Source organism: Pleurodeles waltl, chromosome 8, assembly GCF_031143425.1.
Source record: "Pleurodeles waltl isolate 20211129_DDA chromosome 8, aPleWal1.hap1.20221129, whole genome shotgun sequence".
Lineage (NCBI taxonomy): Eukaryota > Metazoa > Chordata > Amphibia > Caudata > Salamandridae > Pleurodeles > Pleurodeles waltl.
In genome coordinates this window covers 153,219,964-153,244,460 of record NC_090447.1, presented here as the reverse complement: position 1 = coordinate 153,244,460, position 24,497 = coordinate 153,219,964, and the positions used below count along the sequence as shown (strand labels likewise).

Genomic DNA, 24,497 nt, shown 5'->3' with positions numbered 1-24,497 from the left:
TGCTGAGAGCACAGTCAAAGGACTTCTGTGAGGTTTAGATTCAAATCCCATTCCAGAGAGTGCCTGTTTTAAGGTATCAGCATTGTAGCACCCTTCTTCTGGGTTGGTGTTGCTAGGCAGGATCACCCTGGACTTTTGCAGTGCTGTTAATAGCTGTGGCATGCAGTCTTGGCTCGCTGCACTCTGAAGGGGCGGGGGGGCAGGCGAGGGGGATGGGGGGGACATTTAAAAAAAAAAAAAAAAACTTACCTGCTCTGCCGCCATGCCGCTCTTCTTTCCCTCGTCACTTCAAGCAGGCACAGGCTCCCAGCCTGCCCTTCAGCCAGTCTTGACACTGCTCAGATCAGCATTAGGATTGGCTGGGAGCCTGTGCCTGCTCTCTCCAGCCCAGCACTGTATTGCCGGGTTCGAGAGAGCACAGTGCGTATGTGTGTTTGGCCGGCCCGAGACGGCGGGCCAAACACATGCACACTGAGGAGAGTGCACAGTGCATTCCCCTCATCCCTGTCATCCCACATGGCCCGCCCCTTTCACTATGAAAAGGTAATAAGCATAGTTTAGAATCCTTTTGTTGTGAAAGGTTTGCAGCTTCTGCTGCTGGCGGGGGGGGGCACAGGGGAGAGGGACGCTCCTCCTCCATAGCTGAGGAGCCGCCCCTGGTGGCAAGAGGTCCTGCTGAGCCATTGTTAATGTAAGCTGTGTTACTTTCTGTTGACAGTGGTACTCTAATGACATTTTGATGCTCCTTTGCTGTCCCTGGTGTTTGCAACAAATTCAGAAACTTCAGCTGCCTCTCAATGATTCAGCATTAGACTGACCATGTACAACAGTAACAAGGGGTGGAGGGTTCATATGCTCTGATTCTCATTTATTGAAACTACTGATTCTCCCTGCTTCTACGACGAAACATTTCTATGGGTGTTTGCTTTTTTCCTGTTGTTGAATGAAACTTACTTTTCAGCCAAGATTTTGTACAGGGGACTGTGGGGCATTAAATAGAGGCAGTATACTAGTGTGTACAATAAATGAAAGCATCATTAGAGGCGTTCTGCCTTGTGGTTTTTAGTTTGAGAGTTACTCTGGTCTCCAATGCAAGTGGGTTACCTTGGTCCCTAACAAATCCAGTATGCCAGTGTGATGAAACTGAATGCAATATAAATGAGGCGGTGTCAAAATGGTAGTGTCAAGGTCCATTGTAGATGGCATTGACATTCACTTGAATCATGCCACGGTCAGTTTTGAAAGTTTGGGGCACCATCAGGCAAGGGAGTCTGCTTCTGATCGCTTTGTAAATTTTATAATTGATTGAAGTAGCATTTTCCATGAATCAGCATATCAGTGCCACGGTGAGTTTTGAAAGTTTGGGGCACCATCAGGCAAGGGAGTCTGCTTCTGATCGCTTTGTAAATTTTATAATTGATTGAAGTAGCATTTCCCATGAATCAGCATATCAGGCACACCTACCTTGTTGTCCACCCAGCCAGCAGCTCACTCAACAGCCAACTTCCAGACTAGCAACAGAGCTTGCACTGAAGTGACATTTTGGGGTTGCTGATAGAATTCAATTGTTGTGGACTTGTGGTGATCTTAGATAGTCTCAAACACTGGAAGATACATAAATAGGCTATAAGGTGAAGGAAACTGTGTTTTTACACTTCTATGTGAACGAAAGCCATGGAATTGTTTTTTTGACTCCTAACATGCTGTGTTCCCAAACCCTTGCTGCTGAATGCAACACAGAGATACTATTTTTGTGATATATACATTATTCAGACAATCTGTGATGTTAGTTTGAATTCTGATCTTTTCATTCAACAACAGTCCTGTCTGTGGTCTTTTGAAATGCAAGCTGTGCTGCTCTTAACACACTCTTTAGTCTTCTGTCATGAAATACATTTTTCAGCTCGCAAATGTATAGTACTTCTATTCACGCAAACCACATTTCACTTGTGGTTGGTGTTTTTGTAATGGAAATTAAATGTCATTTTCTCAAATGCCACCATCTGTTGATATCTGGCAAGGTTGTTATTTGGTGCTGTATTACTTTAGCCAAGTTGGTGAATGTGTTATGAATGAATTAATGAAGGTCAAGGGCGGCTCCTTCGCTATGGCAAATGAGCGTCACCCCACTGGCTGTGCCAGAAGCAGAAAAGTAAAACAATAGTTTTATATTGTTTTATTTTTCTTACTTCTGGAACAGCAGTGCAGAGAAGGGCGGGGCTGGGCTGTGGGAGGGGGGAAAGAGGGGAGAGTGCACTAAGTGCACGTGTGTTTGGCCAGCCATCTCAGGCCGGCCAGACACACATGCGCCCTTAGGTTTCTCAAGGTGGCAGCAGCGATGGAAAGAGGTAAGTTAATTTTTAAATTATTTTTTATTCATTCCATTGCAATCTATTGTTTTTGCTCACTGTTCCAAAACAGACCGGGACCAACCACATTCAGATCAGCTTTGAATATATACCAAAAGTGGTCAGCCTGGTCTGAAATGCTAGAGTTTTTAATTTGGCATTTCTACCTGTAGCATCTATCTTACTGTTACTACAAAATGTCTGTACCTAGCTCGCAGTATTTGATACAATCTTGTATGTATGTTGAATGTGTATTGTCTTCTGAACATTATGCTCATTTAAATACTCTTAAAAATACTTTAGAAGAATATTAGCAACTCTCTGTAAATGTCACTCTGACAGATTGGAAAGTGTGGTTACTAAGGAAAGTGTTTTCTTATAATAAATAGCATGTATGCTCAGCTACAGGAGTCAGTCCGCTTTTTGTCTGCAGGGCTTACACCCAGTAGTGTTACTTAATGCTTTAAGCTAGCTTGGTTTCTGCCCCTTTGTTGGATTTCGAGCAGTATTCTGAACTTGATACTAAGGTGGGTTATAATTTATAAAGGCCAAGAACTCTGTTAAGATTTCCATCATAAACCTGTATGTGTTTATAATTTTCAGAATAAAGTATGGCTGTCTTCCAGATTTTGGTGATAAAACTCTTTAACTACTGATCAGACACCGTTTTTCCCACTCTTTTTAGGTCTTGCCTGTGACAGCGCATGCGCTCTTGCTCGCAAGATTTATTTATACAGCAAGGGGCTTCCAGCTCGCCCATTCTTTGTTGGTTTCTAATTGGCCAGCTTGTGCTGGCTTCATTTCTTCTCTTACAGTTGGAGCATGAACCAAGTGCTGATTGTTTCAGATTGATTGATGTCCTTTTGTTAATCACGCTGTGATTGGGATACTACCTTTATTTTTTCTTCTTCCCTGTCATCCTTGTTGAACCTCTTGCCATTTGCAGCTTTGTTTTACTCACACTTCAAAGAAGCCCTTCTCTCCTTTGAAATGGATGTTTATTGTGACAACCGATGTTATCTGCTTCCAAATGCATTTTCACCATTCCTTGGATTGGGGCTCAATTGTTTTTTTATGTGATAAAATGTTTTGCCAAATGTCATATTCGGTTTCTTTTTCACGCATGAGGAGGGTAACTGATTTGCTCAGAATCACAGGGGTCTTGTGCCAAGACCTAACCAACATTGGCAAAGCCAGTAGTTCTCATGTTTGAGACTATCGGCTCTGCCATTATCATGCTGTACAGCATGGGCATTGCTGACTTTGGCAATAATTTGTTACCATGATGTATAGCAGCGTGGCCACTGTGCAGCATGGCTAAGAGTAATAATCAGGAAGGTCTATGATGCATCTACTGCTAACGCACTGTTTTTTTTTTAAGTGCACTAGTTCTGGCTGCATCATAGTGCATCTTTAAGTTTGTTTTAGCCACACTGCCATGCATCCGCGCTGCTATACAGCTTGACTACAAAACACTGCCAAAGCCAATAGTTCTCATAGGCTAGAGAAGTTGACATTTCCAAAGTTTGTTTTGTAGAGGAAGAACTCATCCCAGTAGCAATCAGCTCTTGTTTGATTAGACAAGTTAATTTGGTGTTTCACTTTTAGCAGGGATGAGCCTTGTTATTCTCTTACTTTACCTCATTCAGCGATTGAGCCTCCTTTCCCTGCAGTCATAGATGGTTTTTCGTTATGTGACGTTGGTGATTCTGAAATATTTCATGGTAGTTTACAGTTTTTGCAAACATCTAAAGGTAACTCACCTAGTGGCCATCCCATTTCTCTGGTCCCGTAGATGATTTTTTTTTCTTTTTTTCTCAAATGTATTTAGAAGCCTGCCGCTGCAGAGAAGACACATTGGGTGAGGGAGGTGAAAGGCAGCACATGAAGGAGAGCAATAAGGGGTGGGAAGGGAGAGGGATAGGGAAGAGAGGAGCACACAAGCTTGGTGGTGAAAGCACGAGCGAGACAGCTGGAAACCATGCAAGCTAATGGTGTGCATAATCAAAAAGGAAAATGTAGCTCCCTAAAATTGAGCAGTGGAAGAACAGAAGTCAGTCAGAGAAGTGGTAAAAAGGCTAGGCTCCTTGGGATGGACAAACACGAGGTGGACAAGAAAAGCCATTGATTAAGAAACAAGCCAATGAGAGTGACAATGAAGCCAACCAATGGTAAGCTGTGGGTGGGCTGTAAATTCTTGATAAGCCCAAAATAGGTCTTTTGCAACCAGCCAGCTTTCGCTGTTTGGTAGGCTCAACCTAAAAATAAAAACATGAACTTAAACACAAAACCATCTTATAACCTCACATTCCTTACTAGCTGCTCTCAAAAACTCTAACCGTGGAGTTGAATGTTTCAAATACTTATGGATGAAGAGATGGACATTTGCAGAGGATGGAGGGAAACAACAGCAAAATATTTATATGAACTAATGATGTGAGCACACCACCAGACACTTATTGTGATCCTGTTTTAGGGCTACCACAATTTCAAATGCAGTTTCATCCCTTGCAAGCACGGGCCTCTCTCTCACCAGAGTGGATGAAAGGGAAAAGCAAGCCGCCTTAGAGGAGGAGCAAGCTCGCTTACAAGCACTAAAGGTGAGAATTCTGCTTTAGCAATATTAAATGCAAGTATCTGCATGTTTCTGTTTTGTAATATAATCATATTTTATGTCTGGTCATCGGACAGACCATCTTGATATTAAAGTTATCTTGTGTGAACAAAGGTCACTGCAACTATTTCAACCAAAAATTGAGAATTTACCACTACAAACTTAAAACTATGTTGGCTTGACTCGTAAAACCTTTTGCATACCCAATAAAACCTAGGTGAGCAAGAGACTGCTTTTGTAAGTGGAAGGCCCTAAGTAACAATCTATTGCTGCAAATCTGCAATCGTAAATTTAACTTAATACAGAAGAAAGGCATTTGATAGATGTACTTTGCTGCTGTTCGGGAGTGTGTGCAATGCAAAGATAAAAACTTCTGCAAAGTTGTACATTTTTCAGTGTTCGCTAACACTTGCCTTGAGTTACAATCCAAACTGCACATTTAAGCTTGCACCAACAAAAAAAAAATAGCATGCTTAATTGTTATATCAGAAGAACATGGAAACACTCAATATTTGTGGGATTTGAGGGACTGATTTTTCCCAGTGGAAAAATGTTCTCTCTGGAGGAAACAATGGGAACAAATTTAACTGTGAAGTTGCACGTGTAAGGTAATGCTGTGTTTGCAGATTTCCTGCTCTGCACATAGATTTCAGTGTATGGAAATGGCTAGCAGGCGTAAGCTTTGGAAACTAACAAAGCATTAGTTTATCCAAGAGTCTCTCAATTTTGTGAATCATCATCATGGTAGGTGAAACAGGGGCTGGGTAAGCAACACCTGTAAATTTACACCAGAATCTTTGCAACAACTTGTGGAGATGATTTGCACATTTTTGGAATTCTCTAAATATTCCAAAAGTACTCAGCTGCTGGAGACTTGGTTAATTGTTTTTTGTGTTCTCTCCCCCCATTGCCACAGTGAAAGCTTATCTACTCCTGACCCTCACAGGAGTAAATCTGTTCCTATCCAGAGCAGGAATGTGCACTGGATAAGTGTGGGCATACCCATAAACTCACAAATTCGTGGGTGCTGGCTTGTTTTACAACAACGTAAGTAAAGGTGCCAACAAGGGATGGCCTTGGAAGGAAGAATGTTGAGGACGTTTTTCATTACTCTGTGATGCCCGATAGTGACGTCTCAAATAGATTGATTTATACTTATTAATTGCTGGAATCTGGAGCGTTGAAGATGCTCTCTTTAAAACTAGACGGACCTACCATCTTTCCATCACCTGTTGGCAAGAATCTGCTTCCACCAATACTTTTCAGTTGTGGAGCGTGTGGACTCATGTGCTGTTTCATTAAGTGTAAATCAGTCTATTTGAAATGTCAGTCTCTGGCATCACAGAGTAATGAAAAATGTCTTTCTTTCAAGCGAATGTCGTGTTGGCACCTTTATCTACCTTAATATAGTTACCCAAGCCTACGAGGGAATATTGGGTTGCCCTTTTGTGTACTATACATGCTTGTTTTACAAGGCATTCCCAGGAACGGACTTGCTCCTACGTAATATTATGGAATTATAGTGTAATATTTCTTGTGAGCACATAGTGAATAGTGTATATTTAATGTATAATAGTGTATATTGACATTTTGTGATTTGCTAATAAGAATTTGCATAAGTAAATCATGGCATCAGCTCACCTAAGTTGGCAGTATCTGCTGCAAGGGCTTTGTTAATCAAGTCACAAAAGCGCAGAAAGAAGTTTGAGTTGTGAACACCGTACTTAAGCTATGTCTACCCTTGTATCTGTTACATGATTTTCATCATTTACATACATATTCTTGAGTACAGTATCTAAATCACACATGGTGGATGATGCAGATGGAAATTTATGTGTGACCAACACTATTTTGGGCTTGGATTCGGTAAATTCACTTACTACAATATGCTTTTTCGTTAGGAGGGTTCCTTCTCAAGCCACACAAATCCATAAATACTTTACTACTGGTGAAAGCAAGAGCACACTGTGCTTCTGTTTTTTGGATCTTCAGACCTGCTGTTTAATTTGCAAGTTTGTCGATGTGTCCAACTTAAATCCCGAATGGAAAGATCTTGGCCAGATGTCCAGGCTAGTCTACTACCACGTTGGCCATGATTTTCATTTAGATTCATTGTAGGTACATTTCTGTATGTGAATGTCCAGAAAATATGGCATGGATCCTGTCCTTCTGCCCCTCAGTTGGACATCCCTGCTGGTGTAGACCATCATTTACATTGCCTACATTTGGCCATTCAATAGTTACTCCTTTACATTCCCCAGGCCAGGCCCCCCATAGGTTTGAGCATTCCTCATGCATTTGCAACACCTGTTACTTATGCCCAGAACATGGACTTAACTTCCACTATTACTTTACCAATTAGATCTAATTTCTATGTTGTGCAAATAGTGCATCCATTTTTAAGTAACTCTTCCTTTTGTGCATCTTGTTCCCAATATTTAAAGGTAAATGTTACCCTAAAGGTTAATAGCTAAAGTGTGTTATTTTAATTGAATTAGACTTACATCCCAGTGACACAGTTCTAGCTAATGTAAACTGGCTAATTGGGGGACGGTGAACCCTGACTACTCAGTTTAGCTTAGAGCCGCCATAGACACGGAGCCTGTTCCTGGATTTCATGTTCCATCGTTCATTTCCCGCAGGAAAAACGCCTGAAGGAGCTTGCAAAGCCTCACACCTCATCTACCACAGCAACCTCTCCAGTGTCCACCACAGCGGGCAGCATAACTACCACTGCAGCCATGGACATGTTTGCAACTCCCACTTCTTCAAACAGGTATTTCTTTCTGCTGTTTTTTTTTTGCTTTTTGTTTTTATAAAGCTGTCATTTTCAAACGCCTGCCTCCTCAACTTGGAAACAAGTTAGAAACTTCAGTGCAGGAGCACATGGCCAGTCCTACGGTCTAACCAGCCCCTTCTCACCACTTACTGTTGCCACACGCACCTTTACGGGCAGATCTATGCGACCTAGGCGAACAGCAGTAAATATGGGCCACTGGGCTGGCAGGGCTGGCTGGAGGGCTCTGCCAAGAGCTGTGTTACCACTCAGGCCCTCTAGAAAGGAGCGTGCCCTTCTCCCACTGCCTGTTCAATCACCGAGCTGCTTCCCTTACCACTCAGCGATTACACGCTACTCAAGGGAGGTGTATGGGGTGTTACTCCCCCCAATACATGTATCTCCTGATGAATAGTTGGGTACAGGCGCTTTCAGTTGGGTATGGGGAGATGTCTGTCTGATTTCACCAGAATTGTTTTACATAGACAGAGACATAAACGTACACACCCCCTCTACCCCTCTTTCTGTTTTGAAAGTCTTAAAATGTTTTACTTGGTTTACAAAATCTTATGTTTTCGCTTACTTAGTATACCCGTCCATCTTCATTCCTCTGCATTTCCACTGCCCCTCACGCACCTTAACATTAAATGCCAGCGTGATTTTTGGAAAATATGAAGTTCAATACCCCCCCCCCCACACCTCCCCCATCTCAGTGACCAACCTACGCCCCTGAACACAGCAAGTGATGTCGCAAGTAGTGATATCATTATTTTAGTGTAATCATTACTTAAAAGTTCAAGGGCCTATTTTACAGAAACATCAAGTTAACACAATCACAAAAAATATGAAAAATACTATTTTTTTTTGTTTTCTATTTTTATGATTCACCTGCATTCTTTACACATATCAAAGGTATTCCTGAGATGGGAAATAGATGTCACAATATGTTTTTTTAGCCCGACACGTAGAAACTTGTAAATTACACTTTAAATTGCTCTCATTGAGTAAACAAAATGTGCTGGATGCATCCTCTGATCATTAACCCTGCTGTACAGGTGCATTGGTTTCTTGCTGCTGTTCTTTAAACTTCAATGCACTAAAGTGCTTCAGATTTCCTTTTGTTAAACAATCGAACATTTAATGGTGTCAGGTTATAGTTTCCTCAGATAAGAGATAAGATAAGAAATGAAAACATATAGCCTCTGCTAGGCCATTGCCACAAATAAGGGGGATGCTGCAAGTGGGATGCTGGTTTCCAAACATCCCAAGACGAGGTTACACGCTTACAGTGTTCACACATGTAAGCAGATTCACTTCTGGGGCACAAGGTGACACCTCTCAGTCTTGGGCTAAGATAGAATGGAGCCTCATTTCTAAAGAAATAGTGGAGGGATTCTATAAACTTATTTCCACCACCTACTGGTGCCCTGAATTCTTAAAAACATTAGCCTGGATGATTGAATGAGAAACCATTTATAAAGCGCACACCTGCTTCGGAAGGAAGCGCCCTGGTGCTCATACCAGTAGGCTAGTGGTCGTAAACATTTGATTAGAATTCCCTGCACAGATGGGATTTGAAAGCCTGATCAGGATCAAGGTCTCAGAGCTTTCGGCAGTGTTCCACGATTTCGCTGTCAGAAAGTAGATCAATCGTCCACCCAAGCTCTCCTTAAGAGTCCTCGCAGACTAAACCTTGATTTGAGGATTTGAGGGGCGAAGCGGACTTCCAGGAGCATACACCCTAAACCGAACCTTCTTTGCAAGTACAGAGGCGCTTTTTGGTGCAGTGCTCAAAACAGATTTTCCAACGATCACACTTCCAGATAATGTTAAAATACATTATATGTCAAGCAGCCTGGCATATGAGAGGTTCTTAAGGGGCAGTGGAAAGGTAGAGGACCGTTGTATGACTGGGGTACTAAGTGAGAGAAAACACGTCATTTTATAAAATAACATTTTTGAAGACTTTCACAACAGAGAGGGAGAACGTGTAAAAGTTTTTGTCTGTGTTTATGTAAAAATGCAACAGACACCTCACCATACCCAAATGAAATCCCCTGTACCCAACTACTTACCAGAAAATACGTTTATTTTTAGGGGGAAGTAACACTCCCCTCCCCACCCCCTTCTCCCGGAGCTCTGCCCCTTCCTGCCCGGGAGTTCCAGTCAAAGCACGTTTGCATAGGCCAACCTAGCAGTGACCAGTTTCCGAGTGTGTCCAAGAAGGCAATTCAGTGCCATTTTCAGAGATTTGAGCAGTGCAAAAATTGTGCGAAATTGCCCTCATTTGAGGTTTGATAGAAAGATCATTGTCCAATTTTATGCCAAGGTTTCTTGCTTCAGATTTGGATGTTGGAGATTTCCAAAGAGCTTTAGGCCACAAGGTTCTGACGTCAAGGGAGGCGGGATCCCTAAAACCATAATTTCAGATTTATTTATATTTGCCTTACCAACATTTTACTGTGATCATTTTTCGGAACCCTCTTTGGCAGGCCACATATCTTTTAGTTCTTGGGTGTATTACCCTAATTTGGACAAACTGTTGATACCAAAGACTTAACATAGACAAGCAAAAATAACTACATCCTCTTCTTGAAACATCTCTTAAATGTGAGGCAATTTTTATTGTCCCTTACCAAGAAAGGCAGGGTTCCGGTGCACAGGGGATCTCATATTGCCAAGAAAGCTATAGCCTCTTTGAAGATCTAAACATACAAAAATATAGATGAAATGCTGTCTGTGATGTACTCACACTTTTCAGACATCTTTACAGAACCCCGACAAAAACTTAATGCGGAGGTCTCTGTAGGCTTTTTTTGAATATTTACCTGGTGTTTAGATGAAACAATTTATACATAATGTCTGCTGCAGGAATGCAGGGCTCTGGATGGACCAGGGCCAGGGGCCTGATGCTCCCTCCTTAGGATGGCCCTCCTTGTATTTCACCTTGCGTCACTGGTGGCCATCGTACACCAGTGGCGGTTGGTACCCTGAACATTTGGTAGGGCAACCAACCAAATATTTAGGATACCACCCGCATGTGGGAGAGAGGTACTTGCTTACCTCTGCTGGCTCGCCTCCTCCGACCCTCGTGCAGGCCCTCGGCACTCCGAGTGCAGCAATTGAAGTCTCCACACCTGTCTAGATGCTGCTTTCATGCTGCTGATAATGTTAGCAGCATGAGAGCACCGCCAGGATTGGCTGGAGCCTCAACGCTCCAGCAGGCACTGGGGGCCTGTGCCTGCTCTCCACTGAGTGGAGACGTTTACACTGCACATGTCAGGCTGGCCGTCGCAAGACTGCCCCGCCAGAATGGCATGTGCAGTGTAAACTGGTAGAGAGAGCATCACTCCCACGCCGGAAGTCCGCAGCAGAGTCCTGGGCCGACCCCAAACACGGCTCGGCTAGGGAAAGGGGAAAATAAAATGGTAATCAATGCATTTTATTACCGTTTTATTTTTCAAATTTTGGCGGCGGTGGGCGCAGGAGGATGACGCTCACTAGACAGCAATGGCGAAAGCGCGTTATTCCACATTTTGTGCATGCGGGAAATGCGCAAATCGGTAATTTTCATTCTCACGTACTAGTAACTATTCATATAGTCGAATAGGAATGGCGCTACAGTATGGTCCACGGGTTCTCTTAAAAAAAAAAAGACCCAGTGCCAGCACTTTGGAATGCACACATTGCTAAACGCTGGGGCTGACGAATAAGAATAACAAGGGTACTGATGGAAAATACAAGTCTTTGTACTCAGAAATGTATGCTGATTCTCTCCCCCTGCTCAAATTAAGCACTGTTGTGATCTTGTGCCACTGTGAGGACATCAGCAAGAATCAGAGGAACTACAAAGGACATTATTAGTTATTAGCATTTTTTTTTGTAAATGCCTTTTATTGGCATTTTAAGCAAACAGAACAGGTTACAGCTAGTGGTGTTGGCAGGCAGAGTGTATGGCAAAATCAACATATATTTCGGTGAGAGGGACCATTGGCATTACTTCTAGCAGATCAATAATATCAAGAGAAGGATACGAAAGGGAAGGCCTAGCGGTGGGGGCCTCTAGTTATTAGCATATTCCCTAAAACTAATCGGCTAAGGACATTTCATTTGACAGGGATTCCACGAGTCAGGTTGACCTCTGAGGAAACGCGGCCCTTTTCTTTTCACCTTTGAGCTCCATGGTGACGTGAAGATGTGTGCGTGCTTTTGATAATTAATGGTTGAACTTGTCAATGGGAAACCGCAGACATTTGGTTGTGAAATGCTTGTTGCACCATCACCAGGGGATCGAAGCCACAAGTTCAGACAGTGGGAGGCAGCGCGTCATCCTGGAGCTGTGGAGACTTGACCTCGGGGCCTCAGATAAGGATGGAGCCGAGCAGTCGGGTTCACGCCATGCATCTGACTCGTCATAATACGCATATGTAAACTAGTTGCATGTTCCACGTGATGCAATACCAGCGGCCCAGTGTTCTATCTGGGAAACTCCAGATAGGAACAAATCGAGTCACCTTTTTAGGATTTTGAAAAACTTACTTTACTTTCGTTGACACTTTTCATTTCATAATATGATCAAAATGGGTGAGAAAAATGTTTTTTGTGTGTGTTTTTTTTTTTTTTTTAAGGGTAACCACTTGCTTGGGACAAGCCCCGTATACTATGAGTCACTGCAAAGGGGCATGATCATGAAATTCTGGGACAAGGATTGTTTTGTCAGATCTCAGGCTTGTTCATAGTCAGACACACTGTTTTTCTACTAGACAGAATGGAAGTTCTCAAATCAGGAACTGGAAGAGGGAGCTTCATAAACTTAACATCAGGGACAGAAAAATAAACGTTCCTGTGCCTGGCTTTATAGTATACTCAGCAAAGAGTTTGTATTAAAAGTGGCCTCCAGAGAGTTCCCACCAGCATTAGTTCTACCACGGTCCAACAGGGGCGTGTCAGAGTGCTTACAGTGTGGAGTGGTTCAATTTCCGTACTGTCACTCAGTAAAGATGTGCTTCAGACTGTGGGCGACATATCACAGGCAGAACTTCCGAACTGAAGCTTCGATCCCAAAACATAATATAAATATGCCTGTAGCTGCTACAATATCACTTTCCCAAAAATCAACACAACGGCAGATGTTCAGCTTTACAAAATGACAAGAAAATGACATAACCCTTACAGTCTGTTGCTGAAAGGAGCATGCAATCTCCAAAGCATACGTCTCAAGTAGAAAAGCGCTTCGACACCTCATCAGGGGTAGTAAGTGCTATATAAATACAAATCCAATCCTGAAACCTACAGCTGTTGCAGAGATAATGGGGTCTGGTGGCAATCCTCTTTTCTCATGATGCTAGAAATCACTTGACCACAGCTGATCTCTGCCACAAAAACCGGTGCCCTCAGTTTTGTTTGTATTGAGCTGTTTTCAGTAGGCGTGCAACAAGAGGTGGTGAGTCTTGAAGAGGGCCTGGGCTTTGGCACCAGTGACTGCATATCTCTGTCAAATCAGGCAGTGAGATTGTCTGCCAATAATATGGCTCGGGAAACAAAGTTGGCTAGACAGTAGGAGTTGGAAACAATGTCCAAAAAATTGTGATATTATTAGAACGATTATAAGAAACAGCAGTGGCTCAAAGGCAGTAAAGATGTGGTTTTCTTCGTGGGGATAATATGAATTTACGAGTGTACCAACACAACCTCTGCCTTAGGCTATGCTATTAAGATATTTCAGCTTCTACCCTTACAGATCTAAATGTTCAGATCTGGACAAGAATCTCTTGGCAACCAAATCAGGATAAAAGATGGCCAACATCAATAGATTTCAAACCAGTGCTCCACCTCAAAATTTGCTATTCAGTGTGCCATAGTAAGCTGGAGTAAGACATTAAAATTAAATTCAGAGATCAACCTAAGATCTAAATGTAAGTAGACATGAAAATGTGTCAACCCTGCTGAAACAATATGCCTGCAGAATATCAAGAAAAAAAATATATAAATGTGAGGGGGAATGAGCCAGGGCATGGCTGAGAGCTTACAGTGCATGAGCAGGATGGTAGACATGTAAAGGAATTGGTGTACTTCTCATCGGCCTCCTGGAGCTTAATTAGCGGGTCGCCAGGCCAGTGACTAAGGGTAGATCCCTGTGAGTATAACATACAAGTGGACTTGAGAAGTTGAATCCAGCAGGGTCACCGAAGAATATAAACAACATCTGTTAAAGACTGCTGGTCTACAGAAGCGGTGAGTGTTTTGTAGGTGTTTGCAGATGTGCACAGCGATATCTGGCATGAGCTCGAGTGCAGTGCACCACATATGGCTTGCAGACAGCCAACTAAAATTGACCTGCCTTGAAAAGGTCTTAGTAGGTGTGGAAAGGATACTGTGTACAGGAGTCAAATCACAGGAAATACTGCACAACTAGTAAGGGAACAAGTCCTTCATATATGTCATTGTTGGAGTGCTGTTGGCCTCACCAGATTTGGATATTGGCTTAGAGAGTAAGGCTATCCTTAAATTCGTGTTTTTGAATGAAAGTTCACTGTGGAGTGACTGCCTTCGTACTAGAAGCCCTATTGTGTTTAAAGACACATTTTCAAGTAGCAGTGTGTTTGTGGGGTCATTTGTTCAAATGGTACACTGCAAAATGATGGAAGGTTGTTGAGGAGAGTTAAGTGTACCCTGCTGTTAGACAATCGATGAAAAGAGCATAGAAGGTGTGCTACTAATGAATAGTCCACACGTTAGTGTTTTGTACAGGTGTTCAGTTGGTACCTTCAGTGAATCCAGAAATTCCCACAACTATTGGAATATTTGAAGTTTTGAAAAGCACAGTTGTCAGTATGGTGAAATGTATTTTATTGGACTGACAAATATGAAAGGTTGGACTTTATAAAAAATGTAAGTATGACTGTGTCGTCTTGATCAGTACTGTTGCAAACATTGTTATTGGCATGTGTAGCTGTAGATACATATGCTGTATATATCTCCACTACCTAGTGTTGGGCTCGTACATGTACAGCTTTTTTTTTTCAAAAGAAGTCTTTTCAAGCCACGGGGCCTAGTGACTCCACCTATTAGTGGTATTTCACATGGGCATTGGTCCATTCTTAGATAATTTTTTCTCTGCTGTTTGGTTCAGACGTGTCAATGTGAGCTGCAGTTCAGCGCCATGTGGTGTTCTCTCCAGGTCCTCGGATCCGTATCCTTTTCTGTTGTTCCAAACAATACTGCTTTCCTGGTCTACACCATCACACACCTTTCTACTCTGCACTCTTGACTCCCACCATCTGGGTCAAGAATGACCACATGATGTAAAGAACCCAATTCCGTTTCTGTCCTTCTTGCTGCACCATGTACCCGAGATCTGACCTCCACAAAGTCTGCAATTTTTGCTTCTCTCTCAAAGCACAGAGAAGGCTCCTGTTCAGTGTGACTTGTGTTCTGTATAAAAAAAAAAAAAATCACTTCAGAATCGATGTGCTTGTTGCATCGCCAGCCATGGCGAATAGACTGGAGGAAGAAGAGACCCCAGATATCTTCAGTGAGCAAGAGGGGTCAGATGTTGAAGAGGGGAATGTTCCAGGCGTCCGGATAGAGGCTGCCTTCCCACCAGAAAGCATTGACTTAGAGGTGGATCGTGAGTCAGAAGAGCCTCCACCATTCCAGCATCAAAAGAGCTCCTATGACGTTAAGGCACCAGCCTGAAGCTCCTCTGCACCTATAAAGCCTCTGGTGCACCACTGCCTTTCTGCTGTGGTCGACACCTACAGTCTGAGCCAGACCCGACGTCTGTTCCATACTCTGCATCAAAGTCATCCTCAAAGCCAAGAGTCTCATCTTACATTATGGCATCGGGACTGAAGGTGCAACCTCTACCACCTTCGGGCTCAAAGTGTGGAGTCAAAGATTTCAAAGTCAATATAACCTGCACCAGAAGCATTTTGAGTCGACGCTAGATTCGACACCAAGACCGCCAGACTCAAACCATTTGGAGCTGAAATCGAGCTCCATGCCTTCTAGAGAGCCCCTCTTCGGTTCCATCACAGCTGCTGATCCTTGAGCGACTGCAGGAACACCTTGATGCTCGGCAGCAACGCATTCATATTCAGCCAGGCACTAGTAAGATTCTGGCTCAGCCTCCACAGGTGCTGAAAGACTGTTCCTCGTAAGAGAAAATGTACTTTTAAGGAGGCCATGAACTCCTCTGTGCTTCCTGCTCCTAAAAAGTCCAGAAGACACAACAGAGCTACCTCTCGACTACTTTCTGCTTGTTCTCCTCCTTTACTTTTCCCCTGTTTCTCCTGTGTTGCCTTTGTAATCTCCACAGCACTCACCTCGGGGTTCCGCACATTAGGGACAGGAATAGTCCCAAACTGTCTTGTGACCTATATGACCATCATGACCCACAGGGCCCACACCCCTGGGATGACTGTTACATACAACCCCCACAGAAACAGACCCAGACCTGTACCCTGTCCCCTCCTAAACCCTCTCCTCTAGACGGTTACTTCATACCATGAGGTTCTACATAGGGCTGCCACTTTCCACAATGTAGAGCTGCATGTGCAACAAGAGGAGGATGATTTCCTTGTGGCAACCTTTTCATCTCCCCAGTACTCACTCCAGTACCTCCCCATACTCAAAGAGGTTTTCAAGCCTGCCTCACAAGTTTGCACCAACATGTCCATGAATGGGATCTCCACACTTGGGCCCTACTCCGGTACTTTCAGCGCTGGGGGTTGCCATGGATCGATCTGTTCGCCACTGTCAAAAATGTGAAATGCCCAAACTTTGTCGCCAGTCTACCATATCCACAGTCCATGGGAAATGCACTATGGATGACTGTCAGGAATATTTGCCTACGCTTTTCCACCTATCCAACTTCTTCCATTTGTGGTCAAGACGTTGAGACAGACATCCATCATGCTCATCTTAGTGTCACCAACCTGGGCACACCAGCCATGGTACACTACAATTCTAGAACTCTCGCTAATTCCATATGAGGAGCTCCCCAACAGGCCATATTTTCTCAGACAAAACCAGTGCACTTTCAGACACCCCAACCCTCAGCAGCTCAACCTTGCCATATGACCCCTGAGGACTTGGACTTTGGTTACCTTAACCTATCAGAAGAATGTATGTCTATTCTCAAAGAGGCACGGAGGCCTACTACCAGGGCATGTTATGCAGCCAAGTGAAAAAAAATGTATGCACTATTGTCTTCATAAAACTACCAATCCTCTCACAGCCTCTGTATAAGGCAATAGGGCCTAATTTAGATATTGGTGGATGGGTTACCATGTCATAATTGTGACGGCTATCCCGTCCGCCGACATCTAAATCCTATTATATTCTATGGGATTTATATTTGGGCAGACAGGATATCCGTCACCGTGGTGACAGAGTAACTTGTCCACTAATATCTAAATCAGGCCCATAGCCTACCTCCTTCAATTACAGAAGTCAGGCCTCGTCTTTACTTTTGTTTGTTTGCACCTGGCTGCTTTAGATGCTTACTTACAAAATAGACAACATCTTTCATTGTTCAGAATACCAGTCATTAAGGCGTTCATGGAAAGCCTCCATAGAATAATTTCACATAGGACCCCCGTGCTCCTGTCTGGAGCCTTAACTTCGTCCTCATTAGACTCGTGAGCCATCCTTTTGAACTATTTCATTCTTGCCCCCTGCAATTCTTGTCCTGAAAGGTAGCTCTCCATTGAGCTGTCACTTTCCTAAGCAGAATTAATGAAATGCATGCTCTCACCTTTCTTCCGGATACATCAGGATAAAGTGGTTCTGAGAACCAATGTACAATTCCTTCCAGAGGTAGTTTGTAGCTTTCACCTTAACCAAGCAATTGAGCTGCCAGTCATCGTTCCACACCCAAAGACTGTAGCTGAATGTACTCTGCACACTCTAGATGTCAAAAGAGCAGTAAGGGATTATATTGGCAGGATAAAACCTTTCTGTAAAATACAACAGATATTTGTGTCCTACACCAAGCCACACAAGGGACATGCTGTTTCCAAGGCAAATGTGCCCGGTGGTTTGTCAAATACATACAGACTTGTTATGCTAAAGGTAAAAAAAACTCTACCCATCCCTCCCAGACATATTTCTCTCAGAAGATAGGGGCTTTAATGGCTTTCTTGGGTAACATACCACTAGTTGACATATGTAAAGCAGCTGTCTGGTCCACCCCTCATGTCTTTACCAAACACAACTACTAGATGTATCTCCTGGCCAGAAAGCAAACTAGAGTTGGCCAGGCAGTCCTTTGTACAGTTTTGCAGTTTTCAGCAACGTCCTCAAGCTAGGCCATCACTTTTGGGAATACTGCTTTACAGTCTGTGCACGGCATGTGTATTTACAGCTACACATGCCACAAACAAGTGTTACTTACCCTGTAAGCGTCTGTTGGTTCATTTAGTGGTGTAGATTCAGATGCGCCCACCATCCTACCCAGTCACCTGGGGTTGTTGCAGATATTCACTTTTTCTCTTATCTTTAATTTGTTTGCTTTACATGGTCATCTTTACTATATTCTCTGTACTCCATCCCTAATCTCAACCTCTGTGGGGGAAAAAACAATCTAACAATGGAGCCTATGCCCATGTGCAATACCACTGATAGATGGAGTCCCTAGGTCCTGTGACGCAAAGACTTATTTACAAGAAAGACAAGTTGTACATGTCCAAGCCCAAGACTAGGTGGTGGAAGTATGTACAGCATGTGAATACACAGCACTACATGGCTCCAACAGATGCTAACTGGGTAAGTAACATTTTCCTTCTCCACACGAAAGGTGGTTTTATCAACCAGCCATTGATTTTGCCGTGTGCTAATATATTTTTGCATCCTTTCTCATGGTCTTCTGTTTTAGATCATGCAGAGTCTGGGACAAAATACAGCAGAGTAGAAGTAGCTATGGATGTATTGTTTGATGTGGTTACAGAAGTTTGTTTTTAGTTACTTTGCTGTCTTTTTGCCATGTAATTCTATTCTGTTAGCAACCACTGAAAACTGATCTGTGTATTTTTGGATGCAGCACGTCAAGGGTGCCAAATGACCTTCTTGACATGCAACCTGATTTCCAGCCACCTCTTCATGCTTTACCAGCTGCACCACAGGTGTCGGGTACCTGGGCAGGTAAAGAAAATAATTTCCAATTTTTATGCTGTTTATTTTAGCATTTTATTTGTCCTTTTCTAGTAGTGGTATGTGGGAATCTGTTATGATGTAAGTCACCTGGAAACTGTCACATTTGGGAGGCTACTTCTATTTTTCGACTATTACTACATTCAAAGCAGTGAGTTTAGTATTCCTATCTGGCATCATGATTACAGCGATACTCCAAGTTTACATCCTAAGCCAAAGAACATGTATTTGGGGCCATATCTATTAATTACTGGTTGCAGAAAAGCTCACGCAAATTGCAACCAATGTTTTTGCGAGCAGTAAGGAAGTTTACAAACTGACCTTTGTAATAATAGGCCAATTCTTAAAATTCTGATTCGGAGTGGGACGTAATCCAACCTACTTCATGAATATTAATTAGCTAAGTCACAAATTGCGATGTTTTGCCAATTGGTGGCTATCACAGGGTTAGGATCTTGCTACGATTAGCATACCTCCAAGTCTGAGATTGCCTTTAAATGAAGAAAACCTTTTTCCTTAAATGAAGCAGGGGTGCATTAAAAAAAAAAAAACATTTTTAAGAGCTGTGAATGGTCCACCTACTCCTCTACAAACTTTCTGTAACTTTTCAATGTTTGCTAATGGATTTTGAGCGCCAAACTTGATACATCTTCTACAGATTCGGTATTTCGAAGGGATATCTAGTATACGCCCATTTCACCTAGTGAATCAGTATTTAGAAATCGGTTAAAGTTTACTAACGCCTAAAATGTGATTGTTTCCAAGACAAAAACCTATTTTGTGGTAGCAGACTCTAAATTGGAGTGTTTACGACTGTAAAATGTGTTCGTACATCTGTCTCCTAATGTTTGAGGAATGTTTGAATAAAGATGCATTAATATCTAAATCACATTCACTTATATTGTTGTTGCTTAAAGTTTGAAAAGAATTAAAGCTTCACGTTTTAGGATTTTTTGAAACATTTTAATGTTCTATAAATTTGTATGTATTTATGAGCATTTGTCGCTCTCCTTTTCCCCACCTGCTGGCTGTGTGCACCGCTCTATGGTAGAAGGGAAGCCTACTTTTTAAGAAGTAAAATACCTACAGAGCCCAGATGGTGTAGCAGATAAATGCGCTCTGAGTCAGCAAAACGTTTTCCCTGCACAAGCTGCACGTTCACTGTAGTTCTTGGTTTGGTATTGGATGGGTTGGTTGAGAAGCTGCTTCATGCTAACATGCGTTGGTAATTTTCACTGGTGTAGGAATATTGTATTTCTTTTCTTTATTGTTTGAATACTCCCTCTTTATCCTTTGGTTCCATTTTCTTACACCTGCTTTGAGTATGTTTTCCCTTTCTACTATTCCTATTTTCTGCAGTAGACAGTTTACAGCAGTGCAGCTTCATAATGACTTGGTCAACCGCATAACACATGGCAGGTTTCTCCTCTCTTTATGCAGAGAATGCTACATTATGTGATGGAAACTATCTTTAGCAGATGCAGAACAAGTGTAAGTGCTGCAAATTTTAGTTATCCCTATATCCTAGACTAAATGAGAGCAGAGGATGTTCACTTGTCCATACTTAAGACTTGTGTGACTTAATCTAGGACAAGAACTGCTTGAAATTGGTAATTTGTCTCTGCACTAGTGTTAATAGCAGTATATCTGGGGATTCATTTTTACTTGGCTGACCATCAGGATGCTTATTTCCACATCACATTGTGATAGAACTCCTGTGATTTAGAATTGTATTGCAAAAGAACTAAAACCAATTGAAGACCATACCCTTTGTGCTAAATGCGACCAAAAGGGGTTTACCAATATCTTCACTTGGATAGCTGCCTTTGGTTGACACCAGCGCTTGTACATTTATCAGTACTTAGCCAACTGCTTGACCTGGGCACAAAGACACCTTTTCAGGTTGGAATAAGCAAATCAGACTGACTAGAATTAATAAGAGGTCACTGTGAGCAGTAATAAAAAAGAATGAAATATAGGCAACCCGGCTTATGTCTTGATGTAATCAGTTGGGCATGGATGTCTAATTTGCCTATGAAATAATTTTTTGATCTGTGTGAAATAGAAGCAAACTACTGCTTTGTTGCCAAACAAATGATACACCTGATGAGGCTTCACAAGTTGCCGTAAAAGGACTAAGTGTTGAAATTTTGCTTCTGGGAGCTATGAAATGTCAGGGTGGGAAGTATTACTCCAGAGCAAAAGGAGTAGAACATAAAACTGTTTCTGATCATTTGGAGGGGTGTTAGAGGTTTCTCAATTGTCAGGGGGTTGCAAACTAACTCAGAATGTTTCTGTTGGATCTGTTGTTCGTGTTTCCGGCTTCTAACTTCTTTGCTTGTGTCATATGATAAAATTCATCAACAAAGATCAGCATAGAGATTTTCTTGGGGCAAGGTGGGATTAGTTTGTGAGTTTGAGGAAGGATTGCTGCCATAGAAGACATTGTGACATTTGGAGGTCTAAAATGTGATTCTGCTGAAAATGATCGCTGAAAAATGTTTTGGTTGTGTGACTGGATGGCAGATTGGGTACTTCCTTGATGAAGTTGCAGGTCTTTTAACTTTTTTGTACTGAGGGGTTTCGTACATTATGGCACATTATCGCTTTTCTAGGGAACCAAGAGGCAGTTTAGTTCATTGTTGTCATGTTCTCTATAAAATTATTTTTAAGATGTCTCATACACTGGTAGAGTTTTTAAATGCATTTTTAGCCTCACAGAATAGTTCAGTGTGATAGAATTCAATTATTAAAAAAAAAAAAAAACAGAACTACTTAATTGGTATGCTCTGTCTAAATTGTTTATTTATTGACTGTGATATGAGTTAACTTGGATTTATGTCATTATGTTTTAATTAGATTCTGTGTGCTTGTGAGAATTTTTATTGTCCGTTATTATTTTCCTTTCTTATATCTTACTTCATGTAGATTGTTAAACGATACCTTTTATTTGAGCCCAAGTTCAGTGCGCAATAAATCTCTTGGTTTCATGTTATTCGTACGTCTGGTTAATCAGATCAACTGATTCAGTTATTATCTCTGAGATTGTTTCGTTATCCTTTTGCAAGGCTTTGCATGGATATTTGGGTAGTCACACCCAGACTTGAACTTACATAATATTCACTATTTCTACCTCCTCATTCTCCCACAAGGATGGTTATTGAAAAAGTATGTGTAAAATACAATCAAAAATATTGATTCCGTGGGAGGCTGTATGTTGTCACATCCTCAGTATTACAAGTGTGTTTGTGTCAATGCCATTCCCTTCCTCTCACCCTAGAGGTCGACTGATCTTGTTGTCCGAGGTGAAGCATGGTTACGAAGATCCAGGCTAAGGGTGTAAGGGGTGAGAGAGACACTCATGCAGCTTGGTATTTGGAAGGTTCGTGGTGGATTCCTGGGAACAATGTCTCAAATTCACAAGTATCCAGGTTAGCTCTCCACCTGTGGGTCAGAGAACACATATTTCTGGAGGTCCAGCCACATAAGAAAGCACTAGAAGCAAACACCAGTGACCTGGACTTGCCCAGCACAAGCAGATGGCACGCTGTGACTAGCCCTCCTGTACCAAAACAGGAGCTGACAATAAAAATAGATGAGAAAAGACTGGACTAGAAATACACAATCGACAAAATGATAAAGAAGGAACAGCAGGAGAGGGAACCAAGTATTGGGGAAAACAACAAAAGTGAAAGAACGAGTCAAGCTAGGTGCAAACTAATGTGAGCAGCCAAAAGTTACAACTGCTGTTGCCAGAAAAGTGAGCTCAGTGTGAGTTAGGCCTAAATACTCTTGACTGCCACTACTAACCTGGAAGCTTGTCAGTATGTGCCAATCCTCTTGTGACTGTGGCTGCCACTGTGCTTCTGGAAAAAGTATGTTTACTTGTTGAATGATGTAATTTTTTGTGTCCTTGATGCATCTCTTAACTTTGCCTGCTCTTATTTCTTATGTCCCGTGATCTGGCGTATGGTCTGTGTACAGTTTCATAACATTTACCGGATTTCTTCTAGCACTGGTTTTAGGCTCTTTCCCTGCAAGTTGTTTCTGTAACCAAAAACTTGAAAATGTGCTTATTTCATTCAATGCCAGTTCATCTAAAAGATAGTTGAAGTTTGAAATGTTTCTTATAACATCCTCCAGAGTTGCTATTGTCGGGGCAGTAGCTATGGCAAAGCCTGGAAGAACTAGTCAGCCATACTCCTGCATGGACCCAGAGAAAAAGTGCTTAAGGTTGTTGCAAGTATGAGGTAGGCAAAAAATTGCAACGACATTACCAAATGAGTGATGGATCCCATGGGTCTGAGCTAGTTGTTTTGTGGAAGACCGCATGGAGTGTAGCTTCAACATGCAGCGGTTCCACAGCAGCAACAACACAACTCCCAGAACCCAGCTACCTCGCCAGTTACTTGTTGACTATAACTTTTCCTTGGCCGTGTACACTGCTCGTGTGCCTTTGGCTAGGATCATCCTATACAAATACCACATACATACATACATACACAAATAGCCATAGCTTTGTAGTGGTGTCAAATTTACCTCCATCAGCACAAGCTAACAGGACATTCTCGATGTGTGCAATTGTGTATGTACTAATGAATGTTTTCTTTGCTGGCCACAAGCATTTGTTATTCTAAGCTGATGTCTGAGATATATTAAACATAGTAACACCCTGGTGATAACTCTCCACAGTGCTGCCTTCAAAAGGTGTGGCACCTTGAGTCATCTAATAGATGAAGGGCTACAGTCAAGCATTTGGAAGACAAAAATACTATCTTCGTATGTTAAAATTATAAAGTAATCAAAATAATGGTAATATAGATAAACAGACGTTTGAGCTGTGGGAGTAAGCAATCACAATCTTGGGCTGTGTTGTGATTGAGTCCAGGTAACCTAATTCACACAGTTAACCTGGTTTTCATAAGGAACATGAAATGGTTTCTCATCTCTGTCTTTTTCAGGAAGAAGCTAAAACTATGTTTACTTTAACTGTTGTTCGCGCTGTCAGGGTCCTGTAGTGTAAGTCTCCTCTAAAGTGCTGCAACTTGTGTCTGCCAGGATACCCCTTTAGGGCATCGGCTAGCACAATATAAATACTATTAACATAACATAAGCCATGACTTACCTTTGGTAGCTTGTGTTGATTCAGTAGCTTTTACTAGAGCAATTCTTGATGTAGTATATGTGAACAACCCCTAAAAGACTAGCTAAAACATAACATCTTAGTGGCCCAAACGGAGTTGGTTAAGAATATATGTAAGGAAATGCCTCCTTGGCATGGTTACCCCCTGACTTTTTTGCCTTTGCTGATGCTATGTTTTGAATTGAAAGTGTGCTGAGGCCTGCTAACCAGGCCCCAGCACCAGTGTTCTTTCCCTAACCTGTACTTTTGATTCCACAATTGGCACACCCTGGCATCCAGGTAAGTCCCTTGTAACTGGTACCCCTGGTACCGAGGGCCCTGATGCCAGGGAAGGTCTCTAAGGGCTGCAGCATGTCTTATGCCACCCTGGAGACCCCTCACTCAGCACAGACACACTGCTTGCCAGCTTGTGTGTGCTGGTGAGAACAAAATGAGTAAGTCGACATGGCACTCCCCTCAGGG

At 42.3% G+C, this 24,497-nt stretch overlaps 1 protein-coding gene across 6 annotated transcripts in view; it reads left to right on the top strand.

The window, feature by feature from the left end:
• Positions 1–24,497, top strand: part of PICALM (phosphatidylinositol binding clathrin assembly protein) — a 449,858-nt gene that overhangs the window by 305,641 nt on the left and 119,720 nt on the right. For all 6 annotated transcript variants that reach the window (XM_069203983.1, XM_069203980.1, XM_069203982.1 and 3 more), the window contains exons 10-12: positions 4,825–4,948; positions 7,605–7,738; positions 18,783–18,883. In XM_069203983.1, the coding sequence (XP_069060084.1) occupies positions 4,825–4,948; positions 7,605–7,738; positions 18,783–18,883 (359 nt within the window). The remainder of the gene's footprint in view (positions 1–4,824; positions 4,949–7,604; positions 7,739–18,782; positions 18,884–24,497) is intronic.